Source organism: Schistocerca piceifrons, chromosome 5, assembly GCF_021461385.2.
Source record: "Schistocerca piceifrons isolate TAMUIC-IGC-003096 chromosome 5, iqSchPice1.1, whole genome shotgun sequence".
NCBI lineage: Eukaryota > Metazoa > Arthropoda > Insecta > Orthoptera > Acrididae > Schistocerca > Schistocerca piceifrons.
Window position 1 is genome coordinate 614,831,101 of NC_060142.1, and position 17,728 is coordinate 614,848,828.

Here is a 17,728-nt window from a genome sequence, read left to right on the forward strand (position 1 = left end):
GCCACAACGAACGTGAAGGAATCAGGTCACCTAGCGACCGTGACTCTACCTTTTTGCTACATCCCACTGGTCCCTCTTCAGGGCCGAGCTGTATAGTAAATGTTTAACGCCACGATGACAATATTTGTTGTGTCAGCAGGTCACTCTAGATGTAAGCACCTGGTCACTCCCGATCTGAGCCGCTTCCATAAGGTTATTGTATTACCTGTAGTTGTTTCGTTATTATATTCAGCCATAGCAGGTAAGTTAGGCGTGGCGAAACACTATATCAAAATGCATGAACAGTTGTATTTCAATGAAATGGGTATTTCTCTGTTCACATTCTTAATACGCTTTACGTTGACATCGGCGGCTTGAGAAGACAGCATGCACTCCTCGCCCACAGGCGTTGGCATTTGTTTTTTCATTATTAAGAGAATACCTTCCTTCTCATAATGAATCACACTCGCGTCTCAATTTTTCTTCCTACTTTTAATGTTACCCTACATTCGTCTATCCAGATATCTTCATCTTCTTCCCAATTATAGCTTGTCGAAAGAGTTGTTATTGGCCACGTTGGGGTTTCTTGATGACGATGGCCTCGTTAGGAAAGATTTAGTGGCGAGCCATAAGGAAAACTTCGACGCAGTGCAGTTGAGAGGAAAATTACAGCATTTGCAGGGAGTCAGGGTCGCCTTGGAGGAATCGTTGCCGGCGGCTGTGGTCGAGCGGTTCTAGATGCTTTAGTCCGGAACCGCACTGCGGCTACGGTCACAGGTTCGAATCCTGCCTCGGGCATGGATGTGTGTGGTGTCCTTAGTGTAGTTAGGTTTAAGTTCAAAAAATGGTTCAAATAGCTCTGAGCACTATGGGACTTAACATCTGAGGTCAGCAGTCCCCTAGAACTTAGAACTACTTAAAGCTAACTAGCCTAAGGACAACACACACATCTATACCCGAGGCAGGATTTGAACGTGCGACCGTAGCGGTCGCGCGGTTCCTGACTGAAGCACCTAGAACCGCTCGGCAACAACGGCCGGCGATGTTTAAGTAGTTCTAAATGTAGAGGACTGATGACCTCAGATGTTAAATCCTATAGTCCTTAGGGCATGAATGTGATGTTCTTAGTTTAGTTACAGGTAGGTTTAAGTAGTTCTAAGTCTAGGGCACTGATGACCTCAGATGTTAAGTCCTATAGTGCTGAGAGCCATTTGAACCATTTCCCCATTTTAATTCACTGACCTAGCCTTTGCATTTCGCTTTTCAGGTTTTCTGGCTACTGTGTCACATGCGTAATAAAATACGCAGATATGCACACGAACATAATACGGCGATGCGGTTGGAAACGCCTATACAAGGCCGCAAGTGTCTGGCGCAGTTGTCAGGGCGGTTGCTGTTGCTTCTGTGGCAGGTTACCTAGATTTACTAGGCTTACAAGCGTGAAACCGGAATTTGGTTGCAATAATTCCACGCCTGTAGTCTGAAACTGATAAGTAATATTTTATTCGAAATAATCTCCATTCCTATGTACTCATTTTTTCCGGCAGGTTATGAATGCCACGCCAAAAATCGGTTCTTGTTTTGAAGCGAATCAGTCAGCTACCCATGTTGAATTGAAGCATTGTTCAGTGACAGCGCATACCAGTGACGAAAATAGATGAAAACCGGACATGCCCTAGTATTTTCCAACTGAACGCCTCAATCGTTTCCCTGACTCGTTTTACGGTGTCTGATGGAAATGTGTGGCTAGGGCCTCCCGTCGGGTAGACCGTTCGCCTGGTGCAGGTCTTTCGATTTGACGCCACTTCGGCGACCGGCGCGTCGATGGGGATGAAATGATGATGATTAGGACAACACAACACCCAGTACCTGAGCGGAGAAAATTTCCGACCCAGCCGGGAATCGAACCCGGGCCCTTAGGATTTACAGTCAGTCACACGGTGTCTGATGGGGTGTTTTCATGGAGCAATAAAACTTTCCATAGGTTTTCACGTAACGTTCGATTTAAATCCAGTGTTTGCTTTTGGCTGCGATCATTTTAACGGTTTCACCAAGTTTTGCAGCTCCATAAAACACAGAGCATTGTCTTCTTTCCAAAGTGGTTTATTCTTGGAGCGGATGTCTATGGTTTGTCTTGGAATCACCCATGATTGACGACGCTTATGATTCTCAAAACATACCCATTTTTCTGCACCTGTCACTATTCGATGTAGAAAAGACTTTATTTTGTACCTGGGGAGCAGCATTTCGCAAGTGGTCTTTCGAGTTGCTTGCTGTCTTTCATTCTGTTCATGCAGAACCCATTTTTTCACTTTCTGCACCTTTCTCATAATAGCTTTCAACCGGAGAGAAGCTGCTTTCTGCGTCACATTCAGTTGTTCAGCGAGTTCCTGTTGAGTTTGAATATGACCTTCATCCTACAGGGCCTCCAACGCATTGCCCTCGAACTTTTCGTTGGTTTCCCATGCGCGCCGTTTCTCAAGTCAAAATCAGCACTTCTTAATTTTTTGAACCACTCGAAAGACTGTGTTTTCCGAAGGGCATGTTCGCCGAAAGCTTCGACAGTTTTGTTCTAATGATAACTGGAAACCAATGCTGTCCACAAATCGTAGTTTGTAGGCACAAAATTCTACTTGTTAACGGGTTCGGAACAGATACCGATATAAAGAACTTGGATTACTGTTCATCGACATTCGTCGTCAGCCGTTATTGGAAGCAGATGGCGTTGCAGACGCCGTCTCACGGGCCCGACTAGCACCATCTGTAGGAAAATTCCGGTTTCATACGTCTATGCCCGCTAAGTGAGCTTGAACGTCATGTTATAGTCGGAAAGCGAGCGATGGGACACAGCATCTCCGAGGTAACGAGGAGGTGGGGATTTCACGAGTGTACCGTGAATATCAGGAATTCTGAAAAACATCAAATCTCCGACATCGCTGTCGCCTGAAAAAGATCCCGCAAGAACGGGACCAACGACGAATTAAAGTCGTTCAGTGTGACAGAAGTGCAACCCATCCGCCAATTGCTGCAGATTTCAAAGCAGGGGCATTAACAAGTGTCAGCTTGTGAACCATTCAACAGAACATCATCAATATGGGCTTTGGGAGCTTAAGGCCTACACATATACCACTGATGATATACCGACATTGGACTGTTGATGAATGAATACATGTTGTCTGGTCGACGAGTCTCGGCTGAAATTGTACGAACACGGAGACAACCTCATTAATCCATGGAACCTGTATTTCAGCAGGGGAGTGTTCAAAGTGGTGGAGGATCTTTAATGGTGTGGTATGTGTGTAGTTGGTGTGATATGGAACCCCTGATAAGTCTAGATACGACAGATGACAAGTACGTGAGAATCCTGTCTGTTCATCTGCATCCATTCATGTCCATTGTGCATTCCGACGGACTTGGGCAATTCCAGCAGGAGAATGCGACAACCCATACCTCCAGAATTGCTACAGAGTAGCTCCAGGAATACTCTTCGGAGTTTAAACACTTCCGCTGGCCACAAAAACTCCCCAGACATGAACATAAATGGGCGTATCTGGGGTGCCCTGCAACGTACTGTTCAGAAGGGATCTCCACCTCCCTCGTACTCTTACGGATTTATGGACAGCCCTGCAATATTCAGCACTACTTCAGACATTAGTTGAGTCCATGCCATGTCGTGCTGCGGTACTTCAGCGTGCTCGCGAGGGCCCTACACGATAATACACAGGTGGACCAGTTTCGCTGAATTTCCAGTGTATTTAACCATTCGTTGATGTTGAAAGGTCTGTCCTTGAAGCCAGTACAGGATGGAATACGAAGCACAACACGTGTCACATGATGAAATTGAGGGAGTTTACATTTAGGTGACCGAAGCTATTGTCGTTACATTCAAAATTACACTAATACGGTTTAATATGAACGACTTATTCCACATTACTGAACTTATAAATTCACCTCGCGAGTCTAAAATTTCTAAAAGGAATAAATTATATTTTAAAAAAAAACCTCGACATTCAGTTTTATGATTTGAAACTTACGGGAAACATTGATAAGGGACAGGGAAGGATTAATTTCAGTATCGCTTGCAGTTGTGGAGAGTAAAAACTTCGGGAGAAGAGCTCTGAATATAAGAAATAAATTAGTACTTTGGACGCTCAGATGAGGCACAGGAGAAGAATGCGTGACGGGTCCCAAGGAATTACTGAAAACTGATGTCTCCTTTTTGAAAATCACACTTCAGTTTTCTGGGCTAAAGCCAACCGGAAGTCTCTAATTGAAAATAGCAACATTTTAAAGCATTCCAGATCTACCTCCGTTACCGAGCGAGGTTGCGCAGTGGGTAGACACTGGACTCGCATTCGGGAGGATGACGGCTCAATCCCGCGTCCGGCCATTCTGATTTAGGTATTCCGTGATTTCCCTACATCGCTCCAGGCAAATGACCTCGTTGTCTTGTCTCCTTCCCAAAAAACAACAACTCTACCTCTGTTCTCCGAAAGTCACCTCAAGATGTATGGTGGAGGGTCCTTTCTCTTTCCTCCTATTCCATTCATCAAGGTGCGTGGAAAGAACGATTTTTTGCCTATGATTGGCAGCGAAGATCCATATGACGTCTCATTTGTTAGATTTTCTCATTTCGCAAGACGTACGTGGGAGGATGTAATGTGTTTCACGTCTTCCTGTAACTTGCTGGGTTACAATTTCAGATGTAAACCACTTCGTGTAACAAGCCCTGTACCATTGGCCGCTGCAGTACGTTGAACACCTTCATAAGACTCACACTTAGTAGTCGACCCCGGGCCCGCACTCTAGGCTCTTCGTTTGATCTTCTGTACTTCTTCTGGTGATACTACTTGTAAGGGTCGAAGACTACTCAACAATACACAAGGGCCGGCCGGAGTGGCCGAGCGGTTAAAGGCGCTAAAGTCTGGAACCACACGACCGTTACGGTCGCAGGTTCGAATCCTGCCTCGGGCATGGATGTGTGTGATGTCCTTAGGTTAGTTAGGTTTAAGTAGTTCTAAGTTCTAGGGGACTTATGACCACAGCAGTTGAGTCCCATAGTGCTCAGAGCCATTTGAACCATTTGAAGTACACAAGAATCTGTCTAAGAAGATCTTTTGAAGCCCGTTTTCCGTGGGTTAGTAAAAATTTTCTTGATTATCCCAACGAATTTTTCTAATAATTTGTTCTGGGATAAGAGCAACGTGTTTTCAGTGTCCTACGATGTCTTGAATCCAGTCACAAATCTAGCCAGACACTCTTTAGCTCCGGATTACTGAACGGCAATGTCGAACTGTGTCTAATGCCTTCCGGAATTCTAGGAATACGAAATGAACTTGGGTGTCATTGACTACCGCACTGGATCTTACTGACAAATAGAGTGAGATGCGTTTCTCTTGATCTGTTTGCGTAATGCATGTTGCTTTTTGTGGTTTTAACATCAGTGTGTAACCATCAACAATGATCCATAATTATCGAACAGATTAACGTCAGTAGTCCGATCATGAGCATCTGTCCGAATAACCTTCAAAGCGGCAGCAACCTACGCTGTTTTCAAATGTAGGTACCGCTTCTTGCTCTATCGACCTACAATAAACGACTGACAGGAGGGGAACAAGTTATTTCACGTAACCTCTGTAGAATCCCAGGTAGTATCTCATCTACGTGGCTTTCTACTTTTCAGTTATTTGTTTTCCTATTCCGCGACAGCTTATCTCATTGTAAAATAGTTTCAAAGACTTTCGGACTTCTACTGTGTCCATAGTGCCCACTGAAAACCGAGGTAAGACTGTGCAAACTATCTTCGACCCTACCTAAGCTTATGAGCTGCTGTCTATCGTTTCCCCAGATCACAAACAAGTGAGTTAAGTACATGGGTGTTGACTGGCGGCATCACATGCATGCGTTTAATTCCGCAATGCAGTTTTTATGTTTTCACGATTTAATCCGCGTTGACTTGGAGCTACTGTCTATCGTTTCCCCAGATCACAAGCAAGTGAGTTAAGTATATGGGAGTAGACTGGCGGCACCACATGCATGCGTTTAATTCCGCAATGCAGTTTTTATGTTTTCACGATTTAATCCGCGTTGACTTGCCCCTGGTTAAGTGCTATGGAAATTGGGACAACGTTCATCTATCCCTTTCGGCTCTCTAATCCAGAAAATTTAATCAAGACAATGGAACATCCCGAAACCCATGGAAGTAGTGCTGGTACCTATTAGAAAGCGCGGAAACCGACCTCTTCTCTCTTGTTGGCAATATGAAACACGTCGTGACCTGAACAGGAAATCAGTGACATTAGCGTACCTGTCTAAATAATACGTCGACGCATTGCCTGTTACTCAGAATGTAAGCCGATATTTTAGAATTCTGTACGTCTGATTTCTCAGAAGTTATAGTGATTATAAATTAACGTAAATTACGTTTTGAACAAAAAACTCGACATTCAGTTTTGTTTTCCCTCTTATCTAATATTTGTTCTAGTTCAATCTACTGATACACTCGCTTCGTGATTCGAGCGACCCTTACTGTCCTCCTCTACAGGATTCGAGATTTATATAAAAAAATTACACGTTATATATATATATATATATATATATATATATATATATATATATATCGCTTTAGTCCTAACTTTTTTATTTATGGGCACAGACCGTTTCACAGCATTTTAGCTGCAGCATCAATTGCAATTAAATGAAGCCATGTTCCGATCGAGAAGAGAGACTGGGATGACCCAGCGTTCACAGGCAGTTATTTTCGCTAAGTACGTGACGTCAAACAGAAAATAACGTAGAACACTCCCGTAATACCGTGAGTAACAGCATTCCGGAAGCTAATGGGGTCCCCATGTACCGAAATAGTGATCAAAGCACTGACTGTATTGATCATCTACTGGATAATGTGAAATCTGAGCAGATAAGGGTCGCTCATTTGCCCACAGCCAGCGCGGGCACTGGGTTTTGTTCTTACAGCCTGCGTGTCAAGAATTATATATATTTCGCTGAAAATACTCATACGGACGCATTCCACTGCGTGGGTTCCAAATCTGATATTCTTCTTCCGTATCTCTAGCATTCTTCTTCTACTAATTGAAAACGACTGGTGGGCTACCCAGTAGAAGCAAACGAAGCGTGAAGTACTGAAAACATCCAGAGCCCTTGATTGCATTTGCTACATCATCTGCGATAAAATTAACAATTTTAATAATTCAACGTCGCAATGAATTATTAAGTTGTTTTTTTAAAAAATTACACGTTATGAATATATTTGCAAGAATAGTTACATCACACGCAAATTTAATACTCATAAAACCCAAATCAGAGGCTTTAGCTTGTAAATACCTTAACCGGCGCGTATAATGTCATTCATAACCTGTTTAAAATGTTACTCTGCTTTCTGTCAATACTGTCGAAAGTAGCACCAATTTTTTTATTCTTACTGTTGCTGCGTACGAGGCAATGTACTAGAAATTAGTAGTTCCGCACGAAATATTCACTAATAATTACTGCAGCTGTCATCAATATTCTGTTCCTATTCATATGAATGTTAGCAAATCCGACCCACAGTACTCGAAAACAGTTTCTTTCATACATTATAATCTTTGTTCGACACCACGAAAAATTTATCGATGATGTGGATTGTAGGATATTTTCATTTTACCGACAGGCAATTGATTTGAACACACTGCTATACAGGATGGTCCATTGATAGTGACCGGGCCAAATATCTCACGAAATAAGCATCAAACGAAAAAACGACAAAGAACGAAACTCGTCTAGCTTGAAGGGGGAAACCAGATGGCGCTATGGTTGGTCCGCTAGATGGCGCTGCCATAGGCAAACGGATATCAACTGCGTTTTCTTTAATTTTTTTTATAGGAACCCCCATCTTTTATTATTGATCTCTATTTCCAGGTTCCTAAACTCTCGCAACCGAGGGGATGGAAACCTTTTTCTGATATGTGTGAAATAATACCTTATCATACGGTGGTTCTAGTTGTAGTTAATGTCTTTCTTTAAATTTGTAACCTACACTCGTGGAAATTGAAATAAGAACACCGTGAATTCATTGTCCCAGGAAGGGGAAACTTTATTGAACATTCCTGGGGTCAGATACATCACATGATCACACTGACAGAACCACAGGCACATAGACACAGGCAACAGAGCATGCACAATGTCGGCACTAGTACAGTGTATATCCACCTTTCGCAGCAATGCAGGCTGCTATTCTCCCATGGAGACGATCGTAGAGATGCTGGATGTAGTCCCGTGGAACGGCTTGCCATGCCATTTCCACATGGCGCCTCAGTTGGACCAGCGTTCGTGCTGGACGTGCAGACCGCGTGAGACGACGCTTCATCCAGTCCCAAACATGCTCAATGGGGGACAGATCTGGAGATCTTGCTGGCCAGGGTAGTTGACTTACACCTTCTAGAGCACGTTGGGTGGCACGGGATACATGCGGACGTGCATTGTCCTGTTGGAACAGCAAGTTCCCTTGCCGGTCTAGGAATGGTAGAACGATGGGTTCGATGACGGTTTGGATGTACCGTACACTATTCAGTGTCCCCTCGACGATCACCAGTGGTGTACGGCCAGTGTAGGAGATCGCTCCCCACACCATGATGCCGGGTGTTGGCCCTGTGTGCCTCGGTCGTATGCAGTCCTGATTGTGGCACTCACCTGCACGGCGCCAAACACGCATACGACCATCATTGGCACCAAGGCAGAAGCGACTCTCATCGCTGAAGACGACACGTCTCCATTCGTCCCTCCATTCACGCCTGTCGCGACACCACTGGAGGCGGGCTGCACGATGTTGGGGCGTGAGCGGAAGACGGCCTAACGGTGTGCGGGACCGTAGCCCAGCTTCATGGAGACGGTTGCGAATGGTCCTCGCCGATACCCCAGGAGCAACAGTGTCCCTAATTTGCTGGGAAGTGGCGGTGCGGTCCCTTACGGCACTGCGTAGGATCCTACGGTCTTGGCGTGCATCCGTGCGTCGCTGCGGTCCGGTCCCAGGTCGACGGGCACGTGCACCTTCCGCCGACCACTGGCGACAACATCGATGTACTGTGGAGACCTCACGCCCCACGTGTTGAGCAATTCGGCGGTACGTCCACCCGGCCTCCCGCATGCCCACTATATGCCCTCGCTCAAAGTCCGTCAACTGCACATACGGTTCACGTCCACGCTGTCGCGGCATGCTACCAGTGTTAAAGACTGCGATGGAGCTCCGTATGCCACGTCAAACTGGCTGACACTGACGGCGGCGGTGCACAAATGCTGCGCAGCTAGCGCCATTCGACGGCTAACACCGCGGTTCCTGGTGTGTCCGCTGTGCCGTGCGTGTGATCATTGCTTGTACAGCCCTCTCGCAGTGTCCGGAGCAAGTATGGTGGGTCTGACACACCGGTGTCAATGTGTTCTTTTTTCCATTTCCAGGAGTGTATTTTTCTTATAGATTGTTAAGTCTATGAGACCGCCTACGTCAGAAACTTCCATCCCAGCTGGGTCCCATATATCAAGGCAGTGACAAAGGCTTAAAATCTTCTCTAATGTAGTCATGCTTCTCACTTGAAGTCCCAAAATATTGCCAGTTTTTCTTGTTAGAAATAACTGGATCCAGAACGCTTACTGTATGCAGTGAGGAGAGGAAGTACGTATCTGCACTTGCATAGTAAATATTTTTCCACTCCTCGATTATTTGCACTTAACAGGCTATGGTCGTCTTCATATTATCAGTCAGCCGTTTCAGATGGAAAGACGTGACGCATAACTGTTCCTGGTTTAGCACAGTAACGAGTGCAAGAATTCAAACTTCCAGAGTGTCAGAAGTGGATGCAGATTTGTTTATTTCGCCCAATTTCTGTACATTTCCCCAAACTGAGTTTTTTTGTTTTGTTTAATAGTCAGACGACGTGCCTTAGAAAACAGCGGATACAAATTCTTCATCACATCGTTTTACGTGGATAGTGAACCAGTTTGGTATTATTCGTTGGATGAATAAAACATTTATGAGTGTTGTGATAAAGTCTGTAAATGTAAAATTTTCGGAAGACTATGTGCGCCACTCACAATTCGTACGAAATCGAAAACTGGGTTTATCAGAGAGGAATTCTACAAATTATGACTGAAGTAACCGCAGAGGAGTTCTGACTGAAGTAAATGCTTGCCCAAACACTTGAAGAAGATGTACTTATCAGTTTGTTGAAGCCAACGGCCTCGCCGCAGTGGTAACACCGGTCCCCGTCAGACCACCGAAGTTAAGCGCTTGTCGGCTGGGCTACCTATGATGTGGACCGTCCGGTCTGCCGAGCGCTGTTGGCAAGCGGGGTGCATTCAGGCATTGTGAGACAAATTGAGGAACTTCTTGATTCATAAGGGCCGACCACTGTGGCCAAGCGGTTCTAGGTGCTTCAGTCTGGAACAACGCAGCTGCTGCGGTCGCAGGTTCGAATCCTGCCTCGAGCTTGGATGTGTGTGATGTCTTTAGGTTAATTAGGTTAAGTAGTTATAAGTATAGGGACTGTTGACCTCAGATGTTAAGTCCCATAGTGCTTAGAGCCATTTGAACCATTGATTGAGAAGTAGCGGCTCCAGTCTCGTAAACTGATATACGGCCGGAAGAGCGGTGTGTTGATAGGATGCCCCTCAATATCAGCATCCAGTGCCGCCTGTGGGCTAAGGAGGATACGGCTACCGGTCGGTACCATTGAACCTTCATGGCCTGTTCGGAAGCTTTGTAAGTAACAGCCGCTGCGGCACTTTAGTTACAAAATACAGAATAAATCCACAGATAGATGTGAACTGAAACGCGTGTTGGGAATGAATCAAACCTTAGACTGCTATCGAAGCAAAATACTATCAACGAACCTGAGTACACTCCAGAAGGTTGAGCTACTCACAGAAAAATCAGAGAGTTGGCTCCCTTCTTCATAGAATTTGCATTAGTTCCTTTGAGTCTGGGATATATTCTTTGCGATTTGAAAAGAGCAGAGGTCAGACCCATCAACTAAAATAAAACCGAAAGTGACCAACAAGCTACCGTCTTATACGTCACATTTACTTGTAAGAGAATATTTGAATATACACATAGTTCAAACACTACGAATAATGAGAAACAAATAACTTTCGCCACGAAAATCGCTATAGGTTTTTGAAACATAAATCATATGAAACTCAAACGAGCACGCTGCACCCATACTAATATCAGTACTACAGCACAAGGCATCAGGTTGATGTAATGTTTCTAGGCTACCGAAAAGTTTTCGATGCAGTACACACGATACATTCTGAAGAAATCTGTATCCAGGTTTGCGACTAGACCAATAGTTACTGACAGGTAGGACGCACATCGTTATTAAGGACGGCAGGTCTTCTACAGACACTGAAGTGATGTCAGTTGTTTCCCAGCACTGGCGTCCTTACCGACGGATGCGTTGCTTTGACATGGTCACTAATGCACGCAGCACAACAGGTCAAGTTTGGACCACTAGATTTTCTGAATTAGCCTCTGTGAGTTCCTTGCTGTTACTTTTATTTATCATACATTACACGTTTATCCTACTAACTTCTTTACTCAAAAACTTAGAGTTTTACAGATGCACAAGGTGTGATGACACAATTTTTTTTGAAATATTATTTGGTCTCCTTACTTTGTATTTGCTGTATTGATGTCACAGACAGTACAGTTATTCGAATTTCTTTCTGAACCATGTGCAATTCGGCAGTGTTTTGCCTCCAAGTACTGTCAACCCTAGAAAGCTAAGAATAAAAAAGTGGATTGTATCATTTATGTACCTATTGCTCTAAGTAATCTATAACAAATTGCAGTATCGAGATTGTTAATTTCAAAATGCAGAGTTAAATACATCATTGTGCAACAGCCGCGCGGAGTGGCCTTACGATTTGATACGCGATGTCACGGATTGCGTGGCCCTTTCTGCCGGAGGTTCGAGTCCTGTCTTGGGCACGGGTTTGTATGTGTTGTTCTTAGCATAAGTTAGTTTAAGTTACTTTATGCAGTGTGTAAGTCTAGGGACCGATGAACTCAGCAGTTTGGTGTTTATTTCGTGCGTAACTTACTCGTATTGATTTCAAAACCAAAGTTACACGTTTCGCCCTACGCTAAAACCATTGCCCAATAATTGTGATGTATTGCCAGAAGAGAGTACATGTGCAAGATTTCTCTCATACAAGGTTCTGTTCGTATACAGCTAACGGGTGCATCACAATGGTGGAGCCACTGGCCACATACTCCAAATTGGAAGTCCACAGGCCACTAAGATTCTTGTTGGTAAACGGTCCCGCGTAAAATATAGATCAAATACAAACCCACTCAGCCGTCAGGTGGTTCCAACAATTTGACCAAGGGCGCATGGACGTAGATGAACCTAATCTGGGTGGTGTTGAGGAACAACCCGAGGCGGGGGCTGGAATACAGTTTCCAGCAGTGAGGACGTTCACAAAGCTGCCAAAACATGACTCCATGACCAAGGGGAGGATTTCTACCGTAGAGAATCGGAACGATTAGTAGTACGTACTAATCGTTAATTACAATCAATTGGTTACGATGTTAAAAAATAGTGTCATGTACCTTTATCGTTTTGAAGTTTAGTGCATCAGTCATTAAAAGTTACTTGGCCCGCCATTACAATGTGTAACTTACTATCTGAAGCACTTCGGACATCCATGCAGAATATCTGTACGAAATATAAACCGCATATGTAGCCGAGAAGGTTAGTGTTTAACATCTCGCCGACAAGGAGGTCATTAGAGACGGAGGACAAGCTCGGATTAGGGAAGGATGGAGAAGGAAAGCTTCACTTTCCAAAGAACCATCTCGGCCTTTGCCTTAAGTCATTTTAGCAAAATCATGGAAAACCAAAATCAGGATGGTTGTTTGAACCGTCGCCCTCCGAATGTGAGTGAAATGTGCTAACCACTGTACTACCCCGTTCGGTGCGAATGTGGCGCCAGCATACGTAGCACCAGCACTGCATAAATAAGACGGAGCCTATCGCCAACCAACCCCCCCCCCCCCCAAGTACACCCTGCACTCTTTATACAGCTCGAATCAAGGCGTCCCCACATTAAGGGAACATTGTACGTGAAATTCACTGAAATTTGGCATTTACTGTTTACTACTCCATAATGTACTTGGGACTTTCCTGAACATTTTGGTATATAGTACATTGAAATCAGACAAGTGTGAGACCTTCAAATAATGTTTTGAACGTTGACGTGTAACTATCCAATTTCTCGGTTACGCATGTACTCCACAGTTCAGCAGTCATATCTTGGGAACTACAAAGGCTGTAAATTGCTTTGTTTTATCTCTCCGCAAATAAGGCACTCTGTCTCAAAACTGTTCTCTCTACTTTTCGTCCATTCATCATAGTTAACAAATACGAGCTTTCGTTGTGGTAGCGTCTGTGAAGTCTTCTCTTTACTTGCTCTATTAGAATCAGTAACTCGTTTCTCTCTCTTGAGTTGCTTTTTCTCTTCGTTTTGTTGTCGTCTGAATGGTATGGATATCAATATATCACATCTTTCTCCTCTTCTTCTCCTTTTAACGATCTTCCTCTTTGAATCATTAGTCACCTGCACCAAACACTTGGTGTTAATATAGGCAAGCTGAATTTTCTGGGACCCTGCATGAATTTACACATAAACATAGTCTTCCTTTGGCAGCAATGGAGGCTATAAAACCTATTTACAGAAATTAGTCAAATCCTGAGCTACTAAAGAAGTTTTTACATGGGAAGACCCAAAATGTGAATGAGACCTTCAACAATGTTGTGTGGTGGCGTGTGCCTAAAAATGTATTTGTTGGCCCTATGACTGTAAAGTTATCAGTGTCTGATGCTGTAATAACTTTTAATGGTGGGAAATATGAAAGACTTAAGGTTCTAGAGAAGCTAAAGGAACACAGCTAAAGGACTCTGGGAAATGGATGAGCTTCGTGTACGTGAAGCAGAGTTAGCAGTCCAGCAAACGACAAAAGAAGCAAGAAAGAAAAGGAGGTAGTAAACACTGGGCTGTTGTGACACTGAAGAAGACACGGACTATGGGCCAGGGCAATTCTAGTGTATATAAGATGCAGAAATGTAAGTTTCTATAGAAATTGTAGTGAAAAAATTTAAACCTCAATATCTCTGAACTACATGTTTTGCAATAAATGACCCATTTTCAGAAAAAGAGACTTGGTATTTTCATCGCATGCCAAGTGTGAGATTCAACACATATGGAACTAGAATAATTAAAATATCCTTAGTTGTTTTGTTTTTATCTTCATTTATTTACAAATTTCTGAAAAAAGTTGAGTGTTTAAAAAAAAAAGATAACATGCCCCACAATATAATTTTAGTAATAATATAGATCAGTGTATGTAGGAAGGTACATTCAATAACTATGGAAAACTGTAAATTGCTGTCTTAAAATGTTTTCAAGACAGTGTTTCACAAAATTCCATAATTTAATATTCGGGGCATACGCCCCCAACGCCACAACGGCCCACGTTACTCTGTTTGACGGAGAGTGAGAGAGAGAGAGAGACAGATCATGATCGTCCAATCAACATTTATCCGTGACAAGGAAATTTTCAATGAATACTATTAATGATATAAAAAGGCAGCTCACATTGCAATCAAAATCAGTGTAAAAGAGGATAAAAGTTCAATTACAATACTGTAGTACACACTGTGACAACTACACACAATTTCCCAATTAAACGTCATCTGTAAAAGTTTTTTCTCGTAACTGAAAAGTTAGTCTAAACTGTTTGAATCTCTGTCACAGCTCTAATGTTCCGTGACGTATGGACTACTGCTCCACCTGCCATCTTTCTCCACAGGTTGGCACAGCCACTACCACAGCAACCACCTGCACCACCCGGACCACCAGCACCATCATCGCCACAAACAGCACGAGCACCATTACGGCCACTTCCAGCCACCTGTGCCGGACGGCATCAGTCACCGCCTCCACACTGGGGACAGCGACGGGGGCGGCGACGGAGGCGGAGGTGGAGGCGGAGAGCTCGTTAAGAGCAAGCAGTGGTGGCCGCCGGACAACGCCATCGTGCTGCCAGCACCACGCACGGCCGTTGCATCTCCGACAGACGACAAGGACGGCGGATCCGGCGGGGGCGGAAGCGGGGGCGGCGGGGCCGTGTTCCTCTCGGAGAACTGCACGGTGGTGCTGGCGCAGACTGGCACCACGCCGCGACTCCACTGCGAAGTCGCCGACGTCGGCGAGAGCGTCGTAAGTAACCCCCAGTTCACATAGTCAACTAGCCACACATAGCTTTCTTACTACCGTGTGAATGACAAGAAACGTACAGTCCCAATCTGACGCTTCAAGCTGGATGAGCATTTCATCAATTGTATACAATGCCTGATATTTAGCGAATTCTCAGCAGACACGGAGGTGCATGCATAATAGGAACTCGAAGGAGGCATAGTAAGAACTTGCATGGTCACAACATATCTGAAAGCTTTACAAGATTCAGGAGTGCTATTAGACTGTTTTCTGGCGATTGTGCTGTCTGTAGGAATGGATATCCTTTCGGACGATCGTAAGAAACACGTCGATATATGCAAGACAGTATTTTTAACATACAAAACGAACCCGACAGTATACGACGACAAGATAAGTGACGCACATCTCGAGCATTTCACAGTGTTTAAATACTTACCGATAAAAATGAGCTTCGATGTGAAACGAGTCGAAAACATAAAGCCAGTAACAGGGAAGGTGAATGAGACACTTGGGTTTGTCAAAGTGGTTCTGCGAAAGTGCAGGGCATCTGTTAAAAGAACAGTTCTCAAATTCCTCATGCAATTAGTTTCGACATTCTAGAATTAGGTGCATTCATCAAAAACGCGTGACAATAGGCATCGAAAGAATTCAAAGCTATGCTGCTAGGATCATAATAGGCCGTTGGATCCAATAAAAAATTGCTCTGTAATAGAATCTAGAAGAAAATACCTTCGGAAAATGGGAATCATCAAAAGAAATGCGATATTTTCCGTGTTGGCTCCATTCAGAGAACCTGCTCCGTGGAAGATGGTGCGCCTGCGACAATTCTCGTTCCTCGCTTCCGTATCATAAGAGTAAGGTGACACAGCAGCATATTGACAGACATCGTTCCCTCGCTTAATAAGCAAGTACGGGGTATTCAAGACGTCTTTCCGCAGTGCCGTATAATTGTTAGCTGCGCGTGCCGTATGCGACACTGAATATACCGAAATGAAACTCAGTGAAACACAAGTTATTAATTTATTTAATATTAATTTTAACTGCAACTTTTCACATTAAATGTTGAAAGCGTCCCCTCTGTTGTTGAATACGCAATTCAATACAGCTAATCATGTTTCCAAACACAAGCTGTAACATTTCTTCGTTAAGAGAAGCAGTGAAAGTGGATATTACAGATTTCAATTCATCGATGGATTTTGGGCGGTTTTAATAGAGACTTGCTTTCGCTGCACTCCAGAAGAAAACGTCAGTTGGTGTTAGGTCAGGCGATCGTGGAGACCAAAGTCCCTGTGAAATTATGCGATCACCAAAAACATCAGCAAGCAGTGACATTGAAATGCGAGCTGTATGAGCGGTTGCACCATATTATTGAAAACAACCGTTCAGTATTTCATTTAATACAAGTTCTCCTATGAATGGGTACAGAATATCACTGCAGTATCGTTGTGCGTTTATGGCTTCGTTGAAAAACCCAGGCAGGCGAACAATCATTCGGCACGCGCGGCTAACAATCATACGGCACTTTTTGTATACCCCTTAGAACAGGACGAGAAATTACTATTATAAGTACGACGAAGCTATATCCGAAAGAGACACCAAGCGGATATTATGTAACCCGAAACTAGGGATATAGGAAAGGAAAGGAACTGCTGACGCCAGCTGCATTGGAACTTTATGTTTAATCTGCGGCGACGAGTGACAGTGTTTGTAGGATCGGAATTCGAAGCTGGGATCTCCTGCTTACGAGGCAGTTGCGTCAGCCTTAGGACACAGTGTTTATCGCAAATGCGTGTAGTATCTCGGCACGCTCCCGGGTCTACTCACACTCCCACCTACCTGCTATCACCCTCCACATCCTCTATGCTCGCTAAATTTAGATTCCCGCTGGAGGTGCATCTCTGCCAAAAGTGGTGGATTTTTTCTAATGCGTAGTTTTTGTTCTTTCGGACATGTCCGAAAGGCCCAACACCGCACATTAATATTATTCATAAAGTCTGCGAGAGTTAGACAATTTTCCTAGCACAGTATGAGCACAAGCATAGCTTATCATGAAATCATGATGGAGCCGCACTAGGCACACATCCCCAGGTTATCTCCTTTCTTTTCTTTCTAATTATTGGCTTTCCGTTCGCGCCTATTTAGTCATTCAATGGAAGGACTGTACGACAGAGCATTGAAGACGATTATCTTCTCAGTTGAAACTAGGGTAGGAACGTAAGGACAAGAAAACATTTACTCCTTGAGAGGAGAAAATCTCCAGTCTTCCCGGGAATCGAAGCTGGGTCCCTTCAGTTATCAATCTGCCGCACTGACCCCGCAGCTACCGAGGCAGACCATCCACTGGATCCAACTCCTGAGCCGCGTCTCCTCGAACCATGACTCGTCGCCCCACTGCCCAGACTTTTTGGCGACATTGATGTCAGTCACTACAGTTTACCAAATATTACCTTTGTTTATAATGATACCATTTTCTACTGTT

General features: G+C 44.1%; 1 protein-coding gene across 1 annotated transcript in view; it reads left to right on the forward strand.

The window, feature by feature from the left end:
- LOC124799165 (immunoglobulin superfamily member 10-like) overlaps nt 1-17,728 on the forward strand; it is a 412,304-nt gene that overhangs the window by 27,434 nt on the left and 367,142 nt on the right. The window contains exon 2 of the mRNA XM_047262704.1: nt 14,843-15,252. Coding sequence (XP_047118660.1) covers nt 14,843-15,252 — 410 coding nt within the window. The remainder of the gene's footprint in view (nt 1-14,842; nt 15,253-17,728) is intronic.